The sequence below is a fragment of the Phyllostomus hastatus genome, unplaced genomic scaffold (assembly GCF_019186645.2).
Source record: "Phyllostomus hastatus isolate PE091 unplaced genomic scaffold, TTU_PhHast_1.1 phas_contig_16, whole genome shotgun sequence".
NCBI lineage: Eukaryota > Metazoa > Chordata > Mammalia > Chiroptera > Phyllostomidae > Phyllostomus > Phyllostomus hastatus.
In genome coordinates, this window is record NW_025333643.1 from 9,822,959 (window position 1) to 9,842,610 (window position 19,652).

Consider the following 19,652-nt stretch of genomic DNA (forward strand, 5'->3'; position numbering starts at 1 on the left):
CCACCTGACACTCTGCCCCCACCACCCCCACCCCCACCCTCCGCAGGAGAAATGTGTAAACTGCACCAGGAAATTCCGCTGCCCTCAGGGCTTCCAGCTGGAGGTGAGGCTGGGCTTGGCACAATTCCATCTCTGCTTCCCCTGCCCTCACCGCTCCTAACGTGTCCAGCCCTCTGGGCCGGCCCTGCCCACTGAGGTGTGGGGAACTGGAATGGCAGGGGCCTCTCGACATCCCTGGTAGATGCCAGCAGGCCTGGGCCCAGGTCTGCCCACAGCAGGCCTCACTCAGACTTGCACTTGGAGGCCTGCAACCCTGTGGCCCAAGCCTGGGTCCTGCCTGCCCCTCCTCATTGGTCTGTCTCCATCCAGCCTGCTCCTTCTGCTATCCTGCTCGTGTCTTACCCACGGGATCTGCAGTCCTTCTGTCTGTCTCCCCAGTCACTGCCCTGCCCCGCCCTGCCCAAGCCCCTGGATAAGCCCTCCTGCCTGTCCCCATCTCCAGGACACCCCCAAGAAGAGCTGCCTCTACAGCTCTGGCTATTCCTTTTCCCGGGGCTGTTCTTACACGTGTGCCAAGAAGATCCAGGTTTGCCCTGAACCTCTATGCCCCAATCTTTGACCAGAATGAAGGCCATGGGAGTGGGGGACCCGGGGAGATCAGATCCCAGATTAGATTTCAAGGGCAGAGGCAGGGCTGGGACTAGGGTAAATCCAGAAAAAAGGGAAGGAAGGGAGGGAGGTCAGAAGTCAGAGGGACCAGTGTTCGTTCCTGTGGCTATGCCCCCTGGGAGGGGGACGGGAAAAGGAGAAAGGCCCAGAGCTGGCAACACCCACTGAGCCCCAGGGGCAGCAGCAGGGTCCAGCTCTGCCCCTCGCTGTGGGATCTGGCACAGCCCTTCCCTGCTTGAGTTTCACCCCTACTGTGGAGAGTGTTGTAGAAGGTGGTCTCCTTTTCCCCGGGTCCAAATTGCTTCATCCTTTGGCTTTGTGGTTTCAAGATATCCTGCCCACTGCTAACGTTTTGCTTGTCCCGGCCTGTGTGGGCCCCTCCTCGCAACCCCTCCTCACAGGTGCCCGACTGCTGCCCGGGCTTCTTCGGCACACTGTGTGAGCCGTGCCCAGGGCAGCTGGGCAGGGCATGCTCGGGCCACGGACGGTGTCAGGACGGGCTCCTGGGTAGTGGGGAGTGCCGCTGCCACGAGGGCTTCCACGGAACAGCCTGTGAGATGTGTGAGCTGGGCCGCTACGGGCCCAACTGCACTGGAGGTGAGGACTGGGGAGGGACCAGGAAAGGTGGGCGTCCTGGCAGCAGACGGCAGTCATGGAGGCACCACAGCGGGGCAAGACGGAGGCAATGGGTAACTCCTGTCCTCCTTTGTCCACTCTCAGTGTGTGACTGTGCCCACGGGCTGTGCCAAGAGGGGCTGCAAGGGAATGGAAGCTGTGTCTGCAATGTGGGCTGGCAGGGCCGACACTGTGATCAGAGTGAGTGGCCCCAAAGGGGACTCAGGTGACCCCGGAGGCTGTGGTTCCTGGGTCTGAATGACCAGAACCATCCCATCCTCCCATCTACAGAAATCACTGGCCCTCACTGCCCAAAGAAGTGTGACCCTAATGCCAAGTGAGTGAGCTCAGCCTGGAGCAGGTGGGCAAGTGGGCGGGGGCCTGGGGTGCGGGCAGGGCTGGTGGGCATGGGCTGACTGTTGTCACCCCTCCCAGCTGTGTAGGGGACTCGGCGGCAGCCCCCGCCTGCGTCTGTGCTGCAGGGTACTCAGGCAACGGCACCTACTGCTCAGGTCCAGCCACACTGATGCCCCAAGCTCCCCATGACATTTTGGGGTGGCTTTCCCATAGAACCCTCCTTACCCCTCTGGGTCCAGGTCCTTTCCCTGTCCTATTTTGGGTCCAAGCCTTCCCTTTGGCCTTTCTTTTCTTTCATGCCCTCCTCCCATCTCCACTCTCTTCCTTATCTTTTCCTCACAACTCTCTGGGATCATCTGCCTAGAGGTGGACCCCTGTGCCCATGACCATGGGGGCTGCTCCCCGCATGCCAACTGCACCAAGGTGGCACCAGGACAGCGGACGTGCATCTGCCAGGACGGCTACATGGGTGACGGGGAGCTGTGCCAGGGTGAGGCTGGGGTCCCCACCCTGGTGTATGTGGGACTAGGAGTCTGATTTTAGTGGCCTGGGTCAGACCAGGAAGGGCTGAGGGGTATATGGGGGGTGCAGGGCCTGAGGGCGCTGAGGGTAGGGGGTGAACATGTGGGTGGACAGGTGAATGGAAGTGCTACCTGGGCCCCCTCATCCCAGTGTCTCTTGCCCCAGAAGCCAACAGCTGTCTCATCCACCATGGGGGCTGCCACGTGCACGCTGAGTGTATTCCCACAGGTCCCCAGCAGGTCAGCACAACAGCCCCAGGATATACCATTCCCCCATGGGTAGGGGTGTAACCGGGCCTGGCACGGGTGCCCCGTCTGTCCAGGGCGCTGGCCTGCTCTTGGGTCCCAGCAGCCCCACTGATCAGGATTTGGGGCAGGTCTCCTGCAGCTGCCGCGAAGGTTACAGTGGGGATGGCATCCAGACCTGTGAGCTCCTGGACCCCTGCTCCCAGGTCAGGCCCCAAGCCCCACTCCATTTCACAGGGGGAGGAGACCGAGGCAGGTACCAGCCTTCCTCGTCCCTAGCAGGGTTCTAAGCGTCTCTGAAGGGTGAGCCACTCTCCCCACAAGCTCAAGCGTAGCTGATCAGTAGGAAACAGAGCTTTGGGGGTTGGACAGGGAACTTCCTGGCCCTTCCCATAGGGTTGGTTGGGGCAGAGGAGTCCTGGGTGCCACTGAGGCCCCCCTCTCCTATCCCTGCCTCAGAATAATGGAGGCTGCAGCCGCTACGCTGTGTGCAAAAGCACAGGGGATGGCCAGAGGACATGCACCTGTGATGCAGCCTACGCCATGGGAGATGGTTTCACCTGCCATGCCCGAGTCAACCTGGTAATGATACCCAAGTGGGACCCCTGACCCAACCATGGCTATGCCCCCCTTGGGTGTGACACATGATATTGGTTAAGACCCCAGGTTTGATCCTGATCCTGGCCCTGACCATGATCCTGAGACTGACTCCTGACTCCACCTGGGCCTGACCCAGCTATGATCCATGAAACTAATCCTGACCTTAGCTCAGATGCCCCTGGCTTTCCTTTCCGCATCTCTGCCTCGGCCAGACCTTGGGCCACAGATGCTGGGAAAGTCACCAGGCCCTGAATGGGGGCAACCCCAAATCTGAGCTGAGCCTCATTCCACCGCCCCCCCCCCACCCCCCAGGAGCTCCTTCAGGACAGGCATGCCTCATTCTTCAACGTTCACCTCCTGGTGAGTGACCAGCTGGCTTCTACTTCCTCGGTCTAGCCTGGGCCTCTCTACCCACAGGCCCCACCTGTCTCTTGGCTTTGGTGTTCCAGTTTGGTCAGGGGTTGGTATAGTCTCTCAGAATCCAGGTCTTTCCTAGAAGATCTATGGATGCCACAAGTTTGTCCCAGGTTGCCCCTGTTCTCCTCCAGCTGTTTCCCCTCTCCCCCAGAAATACAGTGAGCTCAAGGGCGACGGGCCTTTCACAATCTTTGTGCCGCATGCAGATCTAATGACCAACCTGTCACAGGTAACAGCCCCCAGGGACAAAGCTGGGAAGGGATGGATACCGTGTGGGCAGAAGTAGCAGTTGGGGCTCCCCCTCCACCCTTCCGACTTCCATTCCAGGATGACCTGGCCCGGATCCGAGCCCATCAACAGCTGGTGTTCCGCTACCACGTGGTCGGCTGCCGGCAGCTGCGGAGCCAGGATCTGCTAGAGGAAGGCTATGTCACCACGCTCTCCGGGCACCCTCTTCGCTTCAGCGAACGGGAGGTGAGCCCAGGCCCTGGCTGGGACATGAGCGGTCCATAGACTCAAGCGCCTGCCACCGTCGCCACTGCCCCTGCAAGCCTGTGTCCTGTCCCCACGTGTTTAAGACCTTCTTACTCCCCCTGGGTGGCCGGCAGGCTTTACTGAGTCAGAGTTGAGTCCAGCCCTAAACCCTGCCCACTACCACGGACCTGTTCCCCTGCTCAAGACTTCCTGGCCCGTGCACATGCTCCGCTCCCGGCTGAGGGAGTGAGGGAAAGGGAAAGAGGGAGAAACAGAGACAGAAAGACAGCAATGAGACCTGCCCTCCTCTCTGTCTGGACCCCACTTACCTTCTGTTGCCAGACTTGCCCGACCAAAGCTCCACGCCTGCCTCAGGTCCCACCCACAGTTCATGAGCCACCAATTGGTTTCATTCACTTTCGGCCCCCACCCCCATGCATCCCTGCCCCGCCCCCAGGGCAGCATCTACCTCAATGACTTCGCACGAGTGGTGAGCAGTGACCACCAGGCAGTGAACGGCATCCTGCACTTCATCGACCGTGTCCTGCTTCCGCCCGACGTGCTACACTGGGAGCCGGACGCTGCCCGGACCCCACCGGTATGACCTGGAAGGTGAAGCTAGGGGCTTGAGATTCTCCCTCCCAATCTGAACTCATAGCTCACCAGTGCCTTTCCCTAGAGAAATGTCACTGCCGCAGCAGAGAGCTTCGGTTACAAGATTTTCAGCAACCTTTTGATGGTACTGCTCCCACATATGAGCCTATGGGTGTGTGCATGAGTGTGTATAACTGTGTATGCTCACCTGTCTGTGCACACCCTGTCCCTTGTGCAAGCCTGTCCCTTGTGTGAGTGGGCATATCTGTGGGCACAGGCCAGGTTTGTGTGCATGGGCTTCCCAGTGTGAGCACAAGGATGAGCATGCTATCTGTCCCACACACTTGACAAGAGTCAGGACGTGTGCAAGTTTATCCCTGTATGCATGTTCACACACAGCTGCCTGGGATGGCTACAGAGTAGTGTAGCTGGTGGGAAGGCTGCCTGGGTGAGCCCCAGAGCCCCTTCCTGCCCATCAGTCCAACCGGGCTGATACTGTCCCACCTCTGCTCCGCCACACCAGGCATCTGGTCTCCTGCCCCTGCTGCAAGATGCGTCCCACAGGCCCTTCACAATGCTGTGGCCCACAGACTCCGCCCTACGAGCACTTTCGCCTGATCGCCAGGCCTGGCTCTACCATGAGGACCACCGCGGCAAGCTAGCAGCCATTCTTCGGGGCCATATAATCCGTAATGTAGAGGTAGGTGTGCCCCAGTCCTTGGTCCCCACTGACGGCCACCCAGCCTGCCCACCCAGCTCCAACCATGGCTTCATCTGCTCAGGCCTTGGCATCCGACTTGCCCAACCTGGGCCAACTCCGCACCATGTATGGGACCCCCATCTCCTTTTCCTGTAGTCGTGCCCGGCCGGTGAGTCCAGAGAGGAGGCAGGAGCCCTGGCATTGGGGGGTGGGCTCTGGGCAACTGTGACCCCCACTTATTCCACATCCTCTGCCTACAGGGTGAGCTCACAGTGGGTGAGGATGATGCCCGAATTGTGCAGCGGCACTTGCCCTTTGTGGGTGGCCTGGCCTATGGCATTGACCAGCTGCTGGAACCACCTGGCCTTGGTGCCCGCTGCGACAGCTTTGAGACTCGGCCACTGTGGCTGGTGAGGGAGGCCAGAGGTGCGAAGGTAAGGGCCCGAGCCCATCTGTACTGTTCAGATGCTTGAACTTGCTGTATTGGCCTCCATTCCTTCCAGGAGGTTTGCAGCATCTGTGGCCGGGAGCCGCCCTGTCCTGAAGGCTCACGTGAGCAGGTAAGGGTCTGAGAGCTGAGTGAGCTTTGGGCAGGGCCCAGGGACCACTAAGCTCAGGCTGTTTGTAGCCTGACTCCTCTTGGCTCAGGGCAGCCCCCAGTTGTGCTGGCGCTACCTCACAAAGTACTGGATGTCCCCTACATTGTATCCCTTGGGACTGCACAGCATCTGGGCCCATCCCCAACGTCGGGCCAGGGGCTGCCACCGCAACTGTGTCACTACCACCTGGAAGCCCAGCTGCTGCCCGGGTCACTATGGCAGTGAGTGCCGAGGTGAGTGTCCTGAGGTTGCAGACACTGCTGATTGGCTCCTCCAGCCGCTGAGGGCACAGCTCTGGCTATTGTTTCTGAGAGACCTTGAGTGGGCAGGGGCTGGGCAGGTCTGGGGTGGGGTGGAATTTGCCAGGACAGAGTGCTCTAAGAGGTGGGATGCGTGTGTAGATGGTACAGAACCTGGTGTGGTGGGGTCTGGGTGTTCTCCAGAGCACGGGGGCCTGGAGGGTTCTCAGCAAGTGTGGGCAATTGGGGCAGAGGGGTTGCTGCTTCTGAAAGAGCCTGGGCTGCCACTGGATGGAGGATGGATAATGTGGCTGGGCTGGGGGTGCCTGTGAGGCAGCACAGGCTGAAAGCCCCTGGACCCATTTCACTTCTCCCACCCTACCCCCTAGCGTGCCCTGGGGGTGCCAGCCACCCCTGTAGTGGCCATGGTGTATGCATGGATGGCATGAGCGGCAATGGGCACTGTTGGTGCCATCCAGGGTTTGCTGGGACAGCATGTGAACTCTGCGCCCCAGGGGCCTTTGGGCCCAGTTGCCAAGGTGAGTCATCGTGCCCCACTCAGCCCTGCTCCCTGCCTCCCTTGGCCCAAGTGCCAACTCCAGCCTCTAATTTGTCCCTTTCTGTAGCCTGTCGCTGCACCTCTCATGGCCAATGTGATGAGGGCCTTGGGGGCTTTGGCTCCTGCTTCTGTGAGGAAGGCTGGACTGGGCCACGCTGTGAGGTGCAGCTGGGTGAGTGACCCTTGAGCTTGTGTGCACCCCACCCGTGTGCCAGGTGGAGGCACTGAGGGTGAGCAGGAGGGGATCTGGGGGCATCCAGGAGGGCAGCTACTAATCTTGATATGTGGGGGGCAGAGCTGCAGCCTGTGTGTGCCCCAGCCTGTGCACCCCAGGCAGTATGCCGTGCAGGCAACAACTGTGAATGCAGCCTGGGCTATGAAGGGGATGGCCGCACATGTACAGGTGAGCAGGCGGGTGAGGACATGAGGCGGGAGAACCCATTCCCCTCCTGTCACCTGGTCCAACCACTCTCTTCCTGCCCCAGTGGCAGACCTGTGCCAGGATGGGCATGGCGGCTGCAGTGAGCATGCCAACTGCAGCCAGGTAGGCACTGTGGTCTCCTGTGCCTGCCTGCCAGACTACGAGGGTGACGGCTGGAGCTGCCGGGCCCGCAACCCCTGTGAAGATGGCCACCGAGGGGGCTGCAGTGAGCATGCTGACTGCCTGAGTACTGGCCCAGTGAGCAGGAGGGGAGCCAAGCAGCTGGGTGGGGAGGTCCTGCAAAGTGGATCCTCCCAGTCACTGAAGGGCACCTGCCTGCTCTTTTGCCCCAGAATGCACGGCGCTGTGTGTGCCATGCTGGTTATGTGGGTGATGGGCTGCACTGTCTGGAAGAGCCTGAGCCTCCAGTGGACCGCTGCCTGAGCCAGCCCCCACCATGTCACGTGGATGCCGTGTGCACTGACCTGCACTTCCAGGGTACGCTTCCCTGCCTGGTCCCAGTGCCTGTGCCTTACCTCAGTGTCCACAGCTGACTGTGTATCCCTCCTTTCTGCAGAGAAACGGGGTGGTGTCTTCCACCTCCAGGCCACCAGTGGCCCTTATGGTCTGAACTTCTCAGAGGCTGAGGCAGCGTGCGGGGCCCAGGGAGCTGTTCTTGCTTCTCTTCCTCAGCTCTCTGCTGCCCAGCAGGTGTGTGGGGTCCAGAAATGTGGAGCCAAGCCTGTGGGAGCCCTTTGACTTGGGCCTTGAGTCTTATCCCCTCCTGCTCCTACAGCTGGGCTTCCACCGGTGCCTCGTGGGCTGGCTGGCCAACGGCTCGGCTGGCCACCCCGTCGTTTTCCCTGAGGCAGACTGTGGTGCTGGTCAGGTGGGCGTAGTCAGCCTGGGCACCCAGGAGAACCTGTCACGGCGCTGGGATGCCTATTGCTACCGTATGCAAGGTGCAGCCACCCCCAATATGCCTCACTCTCCAGCTCCGCCCCTTCCCACTGACCCACCAACCCACTGAACCCCCTTTTCTGCAGATGTGGCCTGCCGATGCCGTGATGGCTTTGTGGGTGATGGGACCAGCACATGCAATGGGAAGCTGCTTGATGTACTGGCTGCCACCGCCAACTTCTCCATCTTCTATGGGGTGTGCAGGGGCCCAGAGGGTTCAGGGTCGTGGGATCTCTGGGGAGGGAGCCTGCTCACTGCCCTGCCCTACCACCTTCCCAGATGCTGCTGGACTATGCTAACACCACTCCTCGAGGTCTTGACTTCCTAGACTTCCTGGATGATGAGCTCACGTACAAAACACTCTTTGTTCCTGTCAATGAAGGCTTTGTGGACAACATGGTAACCAGCAGTGGGTATGGCCTGCTCCCCACTGGCTGGCCCAGACCAACAGGCTGAGTAGCTTGTGCTTTACCTACAGACATTGAGTGGCCCAGACCTGGAGCTGCATGCCTCCAACGCTACCTTCCTTAGTGCCAATGCCAGCCACGGTACCTCACTCCCTTCCCACTTGGGCCTCAGCCTTGTCTTCAGTGATGTGGGCCCTGACAACAGTTCTCAAGCCCCTGTGGTAGGCCTGGACGTTGCCCCTCCCCACTGACCCTGGGCCCCACTCACCCACTGGGCCTGACTCTGGTTTCTCCACAGGCTCCATGGACAGTTGTGGTTAGCCATGTTGTCGTGTGGGACATCATGGCCTTCAATGGCATCATCCATGCTCTGGCCAGCCCCCTCCTGGCACCCCCACAACATGTGAGTTGATGATGGGGAGGCAGGCAGAGCTGTAAGGGGCAAGGAAGTGGCCTGACTAGTCCCCGATGTTCTTTTTTTGCAGCGGGCAGTAGTGGCACCTGAGGCCCCACCTGTGGCAGCTGGTGTGGGAGGTGTGGTAGCCGCTGGAGCACTGCTGGGTCTAGTGGCTGGAGCCGTGTACCTCCGAGCTCGCAGCAAGGCCACAGGCTTTGGCTTCTCCGTCTTCCAGGTAGGGCTGGATTGAGGGGTTAGTGCCCACAGATCTTGCTCAAGGCCCCTCATCACTCACTTGTCTTCTCAGGCAGAAGATGATGCAGATGATGACTTCTCCCCGTGGCAGGAAGGGACCAGCCCAACCCTGGTCTCTGTCCCCAACCCAGTCTTTGGCACTCACGATGCCTTTTGTGAGCCCTTTGATGTGAGTGCAGGGTGGGCGGCGGGCGGGGAATGTGGGAGTGGGTCCTTGGCCTGGTCTCAGCCCAGCCACACATGGTCCTCCCTGCAGGACTCCCTACTGGAGGAGGACTTCCCTGACACCCAGAGGATCCTTGCAGTCAAGTGACACATCAAAGACAGAAGCAGGGGAGGACCACTTTATTGCTCATTTGGACAAATGCCCAGAGTGGGCGGGGCAGGAGGGACCAGGGCCTGTTCTGGACAATAAAGGTGCCCTCAGCGGATGTGAGCCATGTCACTGAGGAAGGGGGTCTTCATGCAGCCGGTGCAGAGCTGGTCCATCCAGAGCGGTGCCTCATGCTGCAGGGGTGTGCGGCGCGGGTAGAAGGTGAAGTCCACACGGTAGTTGAGCAGGCAGCTGAGGGAGGCCATGTACAGGTCGGAGAAGCGCACAAGGCGCCTCGAGAAGTAGGTGGGGTTGTGGAAGGTGCGGAAGATGCTCCCGAACTGTGCGTTGAACAGGGCCTTGGTGATACACCTGGGGAGGGAGATGTGGGGCACGTGAGGGGCCACACAGGATGGGGCTGGAGGGGGAACTCCTGCCCTTGCCTCATGCTGCTCACCTCAATTCCTGCCGCTCCTTCATCCAGGCAGCCAGCACCTGCCGAGACTCGGCATCCTGGTAGGTCTGGGGGAGACAAGGTGTGCTCTTATATGTGTGCCCAGGTGGTGCCCGGTCCCTCCCCCAGGACATCCTGGCCAGCCCTGCACCTGCATGCGCTCCAGCAGCCCCGTGAGCGCCTGCTGCCATGTCAGCGAGTGCATGTACTGCTCTGTGTTGATGATGCGAATCTCACGCTCCAGCTCGGGGATGATGGCACCTGTGCGCCAGCCGTGCCGCAGCATGAGGTCCTGGTGGGCAGGTGGAGGACAAGGCTCAGCACCAGCTGGGGCGCCCCCTTCCCCCCCATGGCCCCAGTCTTGCCCCTGCTCACTGCCAGGTCACTGTAGAGGTGGTCTCCGAAGTAGAGCACACGGGGGCCACGCCATTCTGTCAGGCGCAGGAAGTCAAACAGGTTTCCCTGGGGAGGGGCAGGGAACACTGCTGAGCCCATGTGCCCGAGGGGTTCCCATGCTGCCAGAAGCACGCCTGCTCCCTGCCCGTTCTCCCCAATTCCCAGAATGAGGCCTTTTCAGCCGGATGCTGGCTGCCCTTTCCCGTGGCCTCACTGTCCTCTCTGCACTCTGGCCCTTCCTACTCTGCCTCACACTCAGAAAGGGGGTCTGCCTACTGCAGGAAGGTCTCCTGTAGGCCTGGCATGGTGCCCTGTGCCTCTAGGGTCTCCCCTCCCCCCTCCCTATGGCCTTATACACACCCCAAGCTAGGAACTGAGTTTACAAAATCAGTGGGAAACAAATTGGAGCAGCGACCCCATGGCCCTGAGGTCCTCCTGGCCTCCCTGGCCTGAGTCCAGAGGGACCCAACAGACCAATGGCAGACCTCACTGTGAGACCATCTGCCTCTTCTGCTACAAAGCTGGAGAAAAGAAAAAAACACTCAGCCAGGCTCAAACACAACAGAGGAAGCTCCCAGACAAGCAGAAACTTGGGGCAGGGTGGGGGGTGGGTTGGTTTCAGAGCAGGAAGTGTAGCAGCTTCAGGACAGCAGCCCACACCCAGGAGAGAATTTATATCCAGCAAAAAAGGAGTTACTACAACAGTCTGTGCACAAGAGGCCCAGGGAGATGAAAGCCGTAGGGGCACAGGCAGCCGTGAGAGACTTCATTGTTGAAATTAGGTCAGGAGGAGAGGCTCAGGGGACCCTACAGAAGAGGGAGGTATGACGGGCAGAGTGGATGTGCCTTGGATGAACCAAGAGAAAGATTCCTGAGGCACAGGTGCTGAGTCAGGAAGGACGGAGCGTGAGGTTCCAGCAACAGGAGATAAAGAAAGGGAGGGGAGAAAGGGTGGGGGGGAGAGCAAAGACAGATGAGAAACAAATAAGATCACACACACACACACACACACACACACACACACACACACACACACACACACTCCCTTCAAAATATCAGGCAAAAAGGAAAATCTGAAAGCTGCCAAAGAAAGTCACATGCTTCCCACAAAGGTGCATGACCCTCCTCAGGCTCAGGCAAGAGCTAGAGCAAAGGAGAATGTGACCCTCAGAGCTGAGGGAAGAGTCTGTGCCCTAGCGGGCCATGAAGACTTGGGGGCCAGCAGGGTGGGTGACAGAGCAGTGGGCAGGGGTGGAAACACTGCCTGCAGGGCAGGCCTCCCAATGGGGTGCCTTGAGGCTGCTCCCTGTGGCTGAGCCCCTGGCCCAACTGCTGGCTGCCCGCCCCCACCCCACCCCACTTCTGGATCCCCTACCCTCAAGCAGCCCTGCTCACCAGCTCAGCCAGGATTTCCGCATTCCATCCAGAGCCAAATGCTTAATCACCTCTAGCTGAGAGCCACCTCTGCAACCGCCCACCATGCCCCTTCTCGTTTTCAGAGAGAGCCAGCAGAAGAGGTCTCCCTAGAGGTCCACGAACCACCCCCACCAGCCCCCCAGCCCAGCTCAGGGGCCCCAGACAGGCTTGTCTGGCTGCAGCAGTGCTCAAACCTCAAGTAGGTACTGCCATTTATCGGACATTTAGTGATAAATGTCTGGCCAGTCTAAGGCCCTGATACCACAACTCAAGTTATTTATCTCTTTTAAGTAATTCGGCAAGGCTCCCTTTGCCAACCAGGAGTGGAGTTAGAATTCAGATGCAGGCAACTTGACCCACAAGCCAAGTCCTCGACCCTGCCTGGGCCTGCGCCCTTCCCTGGGGCCCCAGACACAGGCCCACGGCCCGAGGGAACAGACTCACAGCAGATGTGTGCTGGAGGTGCGCTGCTGCCCCCTGGGGCTTTGGTTAGTCCTGTGCACCCCCCACCAACTCAGGTGCTACTCCCACCTAGATGGCCCTCACCTGCCGATAGATCTTCCCCTTTTCCAGGCGGGTGATCCGGTCCCAATGAAGTGAGCCTTTCTCGTCAAGTTTTCTGAAAGGTCTAGGGTGGGGGGTAAAGGGCTTGATTTCTAGCCTGTAGCAAGACCATGAAATGGGGTACCATCCCACTCTGCAAAGCCCCACCTGCTCACATGGGACACATGCCAAAAAGGGGGTGTCCCCACCCCAAGCACACAGGGTGGTGAGCAAAGGCTATTCTCCACCCCCTGGCCCCATCACCCTTGCCAGGCTCATACTTGCGGGGGTCAGTGAAGAAGCTGGGCTTGTCTGCCTGGACGATGACCACATCAAAGAGCTGGCGCCAGTCAGGACCCACCATGTGCCGCATCCCCTTGTCCCTGGGGAGAAAGGGGGCAGAGGTAGGACAGGTGGTCTGAGGAGGGCCAGCCTGCCCCTACCTGGCTTCCACCCCGCTTCCTCCTCCCACGGTGGGATGGGGCTCACACGAAACTGAAAGGACTGTTGGTGATGAGGAACAGCTGTTTCCCATGGTCCACCAGGCGGCTCAGGACAGCGTAGGTCTCCTCCCCTCTCAGGATGTACTTCTCTGACAGGGGGAGATGCCTCTGTGAGAGCCAGTCCTGCATCCTGCCCAGGCAGGCTGAGGTAGCTACTGTCCACCCTTACCCATGTCCCGCTCGATCCACTGGTACATAAGGCCCTTCACGTGCACGTCTCGAATGGCATCCTGGGGGCAGTGGAGGGACAGTGAGGGTGCAGTGGGGACCAGGAGGGCCTGCCCTGATGTGGCTGGACTTCACCTTCCCTGCTACCCTAAGCAGGCCAAGCATCCTCACCGTTACGTCCTTGTAGAGATGTGCTTGGTCGAACTCCAGGCCATGGCCCAAGAAGTGATCCACCACGCAGGACAGCAGTGCCATCTCTGGCAGTGAGAAGATGTCCATGAACTGCTTGATGGAGGGGCCCTGGGGAGGGGGGGACTGCTTCAGCAACCCTTCCAGCCCCACAAACCCCAGCTCTGGAGGCCAGGGACTCTGAATCTGCCTTGGGACACTGGTGGAGGGGGGCAGTCTGTGCAGGGCTGTGGGCACGGCCTCCCAGGGGGCCAGTACCCACAGTGAGATCACTGAGTGGGCTGCCCTGGGCAATAGCAGATTGAGTACCTTGCCATAGAAGCCACTCATTTGGTACAGTGGGATGTGCTGTGTTCCCCCGTACAGGTCGATCACCTCCTCATCTGGCACAGGCTGCAGGCCCCTGCGTGGGCACACGGACGTCATCAGTCCAAAGTGTTCCTGAACGCAGGCTGAAGAGTGGGGTGGGGAAGAGAGGGGTGACCCGGAGCAGTGGCCTACAGTGGGGTCAGGGCAGAGTCAGCACTGACCTGTAGGCTGTTCCCAGCTGCACATAATGGAAGGCATCAATCTTCATCAGAAGGCTCTGGGGGCACAAGGGGAGCGGGATGGGCAGTGAGGAAGGGGTATGCCGTCAGCCATGAGCCAGCCTCTTGCACCTCCCAACCCTGAGGCCCCAAGTGGATGGTATCAAGGGGATCATGTACATGCCAAGAAGCTACAGCTAAGAGGCCAAGGGTTAGAGAGGAGACTGCTCCACTGGGGATGGGGGACTGAGAAAATGGCTGATACACAACCAGTAAGAAGGGGCCAGGGGAAGTCAGCGGTCTAGTCACTCACCTTCTGAATGTCATAGTGGAGGCCACGGATGGCAAAGCTGGGGTTGTAGTCATACTTCCGAATACCCTCTGGGTACTGTTGGGGGAAAGAAGACCAGGCCTGAACCAGTGGTACTGCCACACCTGCTAGCTGGGCAGCCGCCTCGGGGGATCAATTCAGCCACCTGCCCCCCAGGGCCTGGGAACCCTGACTGGCTAGCTTCACCTTGTAGTGCTCAATCAGGATGTCTCGGGCAGCACTGAAGATCTCTGGGTGCAGTGAGTCTGCATACTGGGCCAGTGTGTAGTCATAGTCAAAGCCATAGACCTCAACATCATGCAGGCTGATCTCATTGTTGGCATAGATGGCTGCTGGGTTCAGGAGACTGCACACCTCGGGGGGCAGGAGGTCTAGAGGAAGAAGATGCAAGTGTGAGGATGATGATCACAGAAGCAACAAATGACTGTGGAGCACCTTCCAGGTGCCCAGACCTGGGAGCCTCACAAAACACCCCAGGGCAGGTACTCTTAGCCCAATGTTTCATGTAGTCAGAACTGCAGAGGCTCAGAAGAGTCATCTGCCCAGGGTCACATGGTTGGGGTTAGGCAGGGCTGGCAATGGCTGGAATGACCTGTGGGGTCCTGGGTTACACCATCACTTGCAGTCCACCAGGTGCACCAAGCCTGTGCCTCCTCCAGGCTCTCATAAACCCCATCGGCTACATGGCCATGTACTGACCCCTTCCACCTTGCCTGAAGCTGTGGTTGGGCTTAGGAACATTAATGAAGTGGGAGGTACTGGGTAGGCCCTCTGCCACTCGTGCTCCCAGCTCTTGAGCACCCGCCAGCCTTTGAAGCAAGGCCTAATAGGATTTAAGCTGCCTGCCAGTCCACATAATGATATTTGTTGCCCCTAGCCAGGGAACATTGCTAATTACGACAGGCAGGACGTGTGATGTCGGGTCCTGGGCCATTACCCAGGCTGCTCCCTTCTGAGGATGCAGTCATAACTGCTCCAAGCCCCTGGCTGCTCCACAGGGGCTGTGTGGGACACTGTGCAGAATGGGCTCTGGGATGCCAGGTTCTTCTGACTTAGTTTCCCCACCTGTACAGTTGGGGAGGTGGGTGGGGAAAGGACATAAGTTTTGAAGTCAGAGAGACCAGACCAAGCTCTCCTTTTCCCTTTTCATGGCTGTGACTTTAGGAAAGCCACCTCACCTTTTGGGCCTGTTTCCTTGTCTCTAAAGAGGGAATAAAAATTGTACCAACCTACAGAATTACTAAGAGGGTCATATGGCATGTGCTCTGTGCAGCATTCCCACTCTGCACCTGTGGCAAATGTAGGATTAAATGGGCAATACACCTCTGGAGACTGTCTCCTCCATGTCCTAGATTTCCCTGCATCACTCAGGGAGCAGGGGTTACAGGGAGAAGGGAGCAGGCAAGACAAGGTGCATAGGGCACTGCCTTGCAGGGGTGCCATTCCTGAGACCTCTAGCCTATGGCTGAAGCCTAATCCTCTGGGGAATTCCTGTTTCAGTCACAGTCTGTCACATTCTCCAAGCAGAAGCCCTTGGCCACACAGCCAGACCTGGCAGCCTGTGCTCAGAAGCAGACACTTGCCGATGAGCTCCCAGACTCTGCCCCTACCCCCTTCCTTTTGGAGCCAAGTGCAGAATGTAGGTGGCGGAGCAGGTATGACTGGTTCCTCTGGTGCAGCACAGAGCAGCTGCTTTGAAGACAATTCCTGGGTGCAAATGAAACACTTCTCACTTTAGATGCACGTGAGATACAGCTGACTTCAGCCTTTTAGGAAGCTGCTTCTGAGATCAATATGATGCTGGGCCTCGCCCCCCCCCCCCAACCCCCACCTCCCCACCAATGGTCCTGAGTTCCTGGGTACCAGCTGTGACTCTTGGTGCAATATCCAGTAGTTCCCAGGAGGGGAGGGGTCGGCTTGGCAATGCAGCCCCTTGGGGGCAGAGTTCTGGCCAAGTCCAGGCTTTCGCCTCTGCCCTTGAGGATGTTCCCAGGGATGGACAATTCTCCTAGGAACAAAGCAGGATGAGGAAGCAGCCCACAGGGCCTGGCCTCCTGAACCCACTTCTGGACTGAAAAAAAAAACAACAAACAAACAAACAAACAAAAAACAACCCCAAAACATAGCTCTGGGGCCTGAAGGTCCCACACCCTTCCATAGGGCTGTTATGGTACACAGGGCCAGGTGAGCAGAACATACCCCTTACCCACACTGGCCTTCCAAATTCACTGGTCTCAATCCCCAGCCCCTGCCCCTCCTTTTTCCTCCTTAGCCCCCAGCTCCAGCAACCAAGGCCAACCCCTCCCCATGACAGCCATGAGACTGACTTGGGGGTGCCACCCTCCTAGCTGCTGTTAGGTACCTAAGAGGCTCATCTTGTTCAGTCCTTACTCCAGTCCTGTGAAGTGGTCACACTTATTCCTCTATCATCCAGAGGAAGAAACTGGGGCTCAGGGAGGTAAAGTCACTTGTTCCAAACTATCCAACAGTAGGCAGTGGAGGTGAGATTTTAATTCAGCCACCCCACTTGTCTCTCAGCCTAGTCTTCTGCTGAGGTGGGGGTAGGGGCTGGCTTGAGGCCTGTCTCCCTAGCAAAGTTTTACCTAAAGGTGTTAGCCCAAAGCACACCTTCATACCCAGAATTTCCCCCAGAAAACCCAGTCAGAAGGGGAGTTAGGCTGGCTGGAGTTCGAAGGGGCCAGGAAGGCTGGCTCATTCTGGCATTCACCCTGGCATTCTGGAAATGACCTTGCCCCTTTCACATCAAGAGGAGCTTGGGGGTCTCAGACCGATATGGGTCCTGAGAGACAAAGCCCAATAGATCTCACTAGACCCTTCCCCCCAACACCTACTAGGTAGGCTTCTCAAGCTGCTCCATAGAGGGTCTTAACCAGGTCCAAAGCAAAGACATCTCCTTAAATAGAATCCCAGGCCTGCCCTCTCTGCCGAGGGTGGTGTGGTGACATCCTGACAGAGGCCCATAGGCTTCAAAATCATCATTCCTCAGGGGTCTTAACCATTGTACCTTCAATGCCGCAAGAGGTAAGTCCAGTCTACCTCCCACTCCCAGGTTTCCACAGTTAGCATGGAGATCCCAGTTCAGTCAGCAGGGATACTGCAGGCCAGTTACTTTGTCTCATCAACAAAAGCCCTGTCACTCCTGCCTCCCCACCCCCTCTGGAAGCTCCCCTGGCCCTCCTAGGCCTGGGTATTTCTGAGTCATCTCCACAACCCTGTAGCAGAAGCCCCAGGATTGTGTTTTATACTCTAAGACAGCAATTTTCAACTTTTGTCTCACAGCACATATAATTACTAAAATGCTGTGGCACACCAAAAAATATTTTTGTTGATCAAAAAAAAAAAAGCATAATTTTTGACTCATTCACACCAGAGGGCTATTGTTGTGTTGGCTGTTGTCATTTGATGATCTAAAGGAAAGGGGGTCAGTGCTCAAGACTAAGTAGTCAGGTATTGAATGCTTTAAAAATTCTTGCAGCGTGCCATTTGAAAATTGCGGCCCTAACACACTGAGGGTCTGAGAAGGCGTGGCTTGCTGGACACTACCAAGCTGGAGAGTGATAGGGCCACGACCCAAACCACATCTGTGTGCTGCAGAGGTAGGGCCCCTGCCTGGCCCCTCTGAGAGGAGGTTTTAGGCCTCCTCAGCCCATTTTGCAGAGAGAGAGAGAGAGAGAGAGAGAGAGAGAGAGAGACAGAGAGAGACAGAGACAGACAGACAGACAGACAGACAGACAGACAGAGAGACTACAAGAGGTTTGGTGAATGCCCTGGCCAAGGATGCAGCAATCCTTCTGATCCTTCTGGTCTCCCTTCTCCTTCTCCTCCAGGTCTGAGTGCTCCTTGCCTCCAGGGCTTAGTAATCGAGAGGTGTCTTGAAAGTCTAAGTCAGAGTCCCCCGACGTAGGCCAGTCCCTAGAAGCCTGTTCTGGACAGTGCCGCCGGCTAGCTTTGTCCCTGATATTACCGCACCAATGAAGAGTCTCTAGGAGAACAAGGGGTTGGGGGCATTTCCGTCGCGGCTTCACGGCAGTCTGGACCCCAAGGAAAGACGGCGGGAGCCCTAGATTCCGGCGGCCGCTTCAGAAACCCCGAACTCCTGTAGACGGAGTCAGGGAACAAACCTCCCGCTTGCTCTCTCCGGGCGACGGGGCGTCCCCAGAGGCCCCCCGAATAGCCCAAAGCCATCTCCCCTGGAGAGCCGTCCGGCCTTCGGAACCCCAGCGAGCCCTACTGGGGCGCTACCCCCGAAGAGCGGCACCCTGACGGCTCGGGAGCGGTTCCCTGGCGCTAGGTCCCTCTGTCCACCGTCCAGGCGCGCGTCCGTAGCCTTGCGGGACACCTCCCCCACTGGAGCCCGTCCCACCCGGGCTCACCCACCGTGCACCAGCCTCCGCATGTCTTGGTAACGAGCCCACAGGTGCGAGCTGAGCTCGGCGCCACCGGCGGGTGCCGGGGAGGGAGCAGAGCGCGGAGCGCCCGGGCAGTGGGCGCCGGGACCCGGGGGGCCGCAGCCAGAGCAGGAGGGCGAGGACGAGGAGGCTCGCGGCCCACCGTGGCCTGGGCTCGGCAGCCAGCGCCGAGCGGCCGCCCGCAGCCCCGCACCCACCATGCCCGCGCGCCACCCGCTGAGCCCTCGGCTAGTCTGCCCGTCCACCACCCTCTGACTGCGAGCCCGCCACGGTGGCCGCGTGCTCTTCACCCCGGCTAGCCAATGGGCGAGGCGCCGGGAGCCCAGCCGGCCAATGGGCGCGCCCCTTGGCCCGGGGGGGCGGGAGGTCCCGGGACTGGGCGGAACGGGCTCCCCAGCCCCCTCCTCCGAGTCTCTGGCGCGGCAGAGTACTCTGCGCCCCCTTCGGTCGTCACAGCGGCGATGGTGGCTCCTTCTGCCCCCCTCCCGGGAGGTCGGAGGGCCTAAGAATGGCCGTCCCGGCGAAGGTCCAGACGGCTGAGGCGCTGCGGTTCACCCCGGCGCGCATTCCTTTTTCTTTCCCTCCGCGCCCGGGTCTTTCCGCCCCTCCTCCACCTCTAGTCGTCCTGACCTTAGCTCCTCCGCCCCTCCCCTAGCCATAGTGTGGGGGTCCTTTCCCCCTCCTCCGGCCCCTGACTAACTCTGCCCGCAGACCAGAAGCTGGTCCATTCCACATGGTCAGCGAATAAAGAGCCCTTACTGCGCGCTCCCAGGTGCCATCTCCTCGTAAGGTGAGAACCGCAGCGCTAACGCTGAGGCAGCCTTTTCTCTCTCCCCTCTCCCGCCCTGTACCTCATCTAGATGACCCGTGTTAACTCCGAGCCGGAGGACTAGGCTTTGCGCTCTAGGTCTGTGGGCCAGGAGGCAATGAGCCTGCCAGGTTCTGACCTTAGCAAACGGCTGCACCGCCCCGCCCCAATTTTGGCTTCCCCGTGCAGGTCCTCTCTTGGCATCCATCGTCTCTTCCAGCAACGTCGCTAGAGTTTCCAACGAAACTCGCCCTTCCCGCCTTAAACCACTCTCCACTCTTGTTTCTTCTATTCAGATCCGTTTTCTGAGTCTGCATGTGTATCAGTTCGTGCACTGGGTCCTGAGGAGGCCTAAGCAGCCCGGATGGGCCCTGTTAGTGGGAAGCTGGCCATCTGGGCACTTTCTTAAAGGTGTGGGACATTGGAGTATCCACTGTACCTTGGATGAAGACCTACAATGTGCCAGATCCTGGGCCAGGTGGTGATGCAGGGTGGAGACCCAAAGGTGGGCCCGTGGGTGGGTGGATGTGTCCACCTGAAGGCC

At 59.0% G+C, this 19,652-nt stretch overlaps 2 protein-coding genes across 4 annotated transcripts in view; one reads left to right on the forward strand and one right to left on the reverse strand.

Moving 5' to 3' along the window:
• The window catches only part of STAB1 (stabilin 1), a 26,793-nt gene extending 17,323 nt beyond the window's left edge, over positions 1-9,470 (forward strand). For 2 of the 3 annotated variants that reach the window (XM_045832051.1, XM_045832052.1), the window contains exons 36-69: positions 47-103; positions 503-586; positions 1,071-1,266; positions 1,390-1,485; positions 1,576-1,621; positions 1,720-1,796; positions 2,006-2,131; positions 2,329-2,402; positions 2,540-2,614; positions 2,868-2,990; positions 3,321-3,368; positions 3,577-3,654; positions 3,753-3,899; positions 4,357-4,497; positions 4,579-4,638; positions 5,017-5,193; positions 5,276-5,362; positions 5,454-5,603; positions 5,697-5,753; positions 5,842-6,025; positions 6,421-6,570; positions 6,658-6,762; positions 6,886-6,993; positions 7,076-7,269; positions 7,365-7,509; positions 7,589-7,722; positions 7,808-7,973; positions 8,058-8,167; positions 8,251-8,370; positions 8,450-8,599; positions 8,677-8,781; positions 8,864-9,010; positions 9,083-9,199; positions 9,287-9,470. In XM_045832051.1, coding sequence (XP_045688007.1) covers positions 47-103; positions 503-586; positions 1,071-1,266; positions 1,390-1,485; positions 1,576-1,621; positions 1,720-1,796; positions 2,006-2,131; positions 2,329-2,402; positions 2,540-2,614; positions 2,868-2,990; positions 3,321-3,368; positions 3,577-3,654; positions 3,753-3,899; positions 4,357-4,497; positions 4,579-4,638; positions 5,017-5,193; positions 5,276-5,362; positions 5,454-5,603; positions 5,697-5,753; positions 5,842-6,025; positions 6,421-6,570; positions 6,658-6,762; positions 6,886-6,993; positions 7,076-7,269; positions 7,365-7,509; positions 7,589-7,722; positions 7,808-7,973; positions 8,058-8,167; positions 8,251-8,370; positions 8,450-8,599; positions 8,677-8,781; positions 8,864-9,010; positions 9,083-9,199; positions 9,287-9,343 — 3,891 coding nt within the window. In that variant the 3' untranslated portion in view covers positions 9,344-9,470. The remainder of the gene's footprint in view (positions 1-46; positions 104-502; positions 587-1,070; positions 1,267-1,389; positions 1,486-1,575; positions 1,622-1,719; positions 1,797-2,005; positions 2,132-2,328; positions 2,403-2,539; positions 2,615-2,867; positions 2,991-3,320; positions 3,369-3,576; positions 3,655-3,752; positions 3,900-4,356; positions 4,498-4,578; positions 4,639-5,016; positions 5,194-5,275; positions 5,363-5,453; positions 5,604-5,696; positions 5,754-5,841; positions 6,026-6,420; positions 6,571-6,657; positions 6,763-6,885; positions 6,994-7,075; positions 7,270-7,364; positions 7,510-7,588; positions 7,723-7,807; positions 7,974-8,057; positions 8,168-8,250; positions 8,371-8,449; positions 8,600-8,676; positions 8,782-8,863; positions 9,011-9,082; positions 9,200-9,286) is intronic. The other variant, XM_045832053.1, reaches the window with a different exon arrangement.
• NT5DC2 (5'-nucleotidase domain containing 2) lies at positions 9,454-18,562 on the reverse strand. The gene is made up of 14 exons (XM_045832054.1): positions 18,269-18,562; positions 14,057-14,241; positions 13,853-13,927; positions 13,543-13,598; positions 13,322-13,415; positions 12,995-13,123; positions 12,825-12,885; positions 12,642-12,744; positions 12,434-12,535; positions 12,156-12,237; positions 10,173-10,259; positions 9,949-10,089; positions 9,801-9,865; positions 9,454-9,715 (listed from the first exon to the last, which is right to left on the reverse strand). The coding sequence occupies exons 1-14, from the start codon at positions 18,498-18,500 to the stop codon at positions 9,454-9,456; spliced, it is 1,674 nt and encodes a 557-aa protein (XP_045688010.1). The 5' UTR covers positions 18,501-18,562.
• Positions 18,563-19,652: the final 1,090 nt, after the last annotated feature.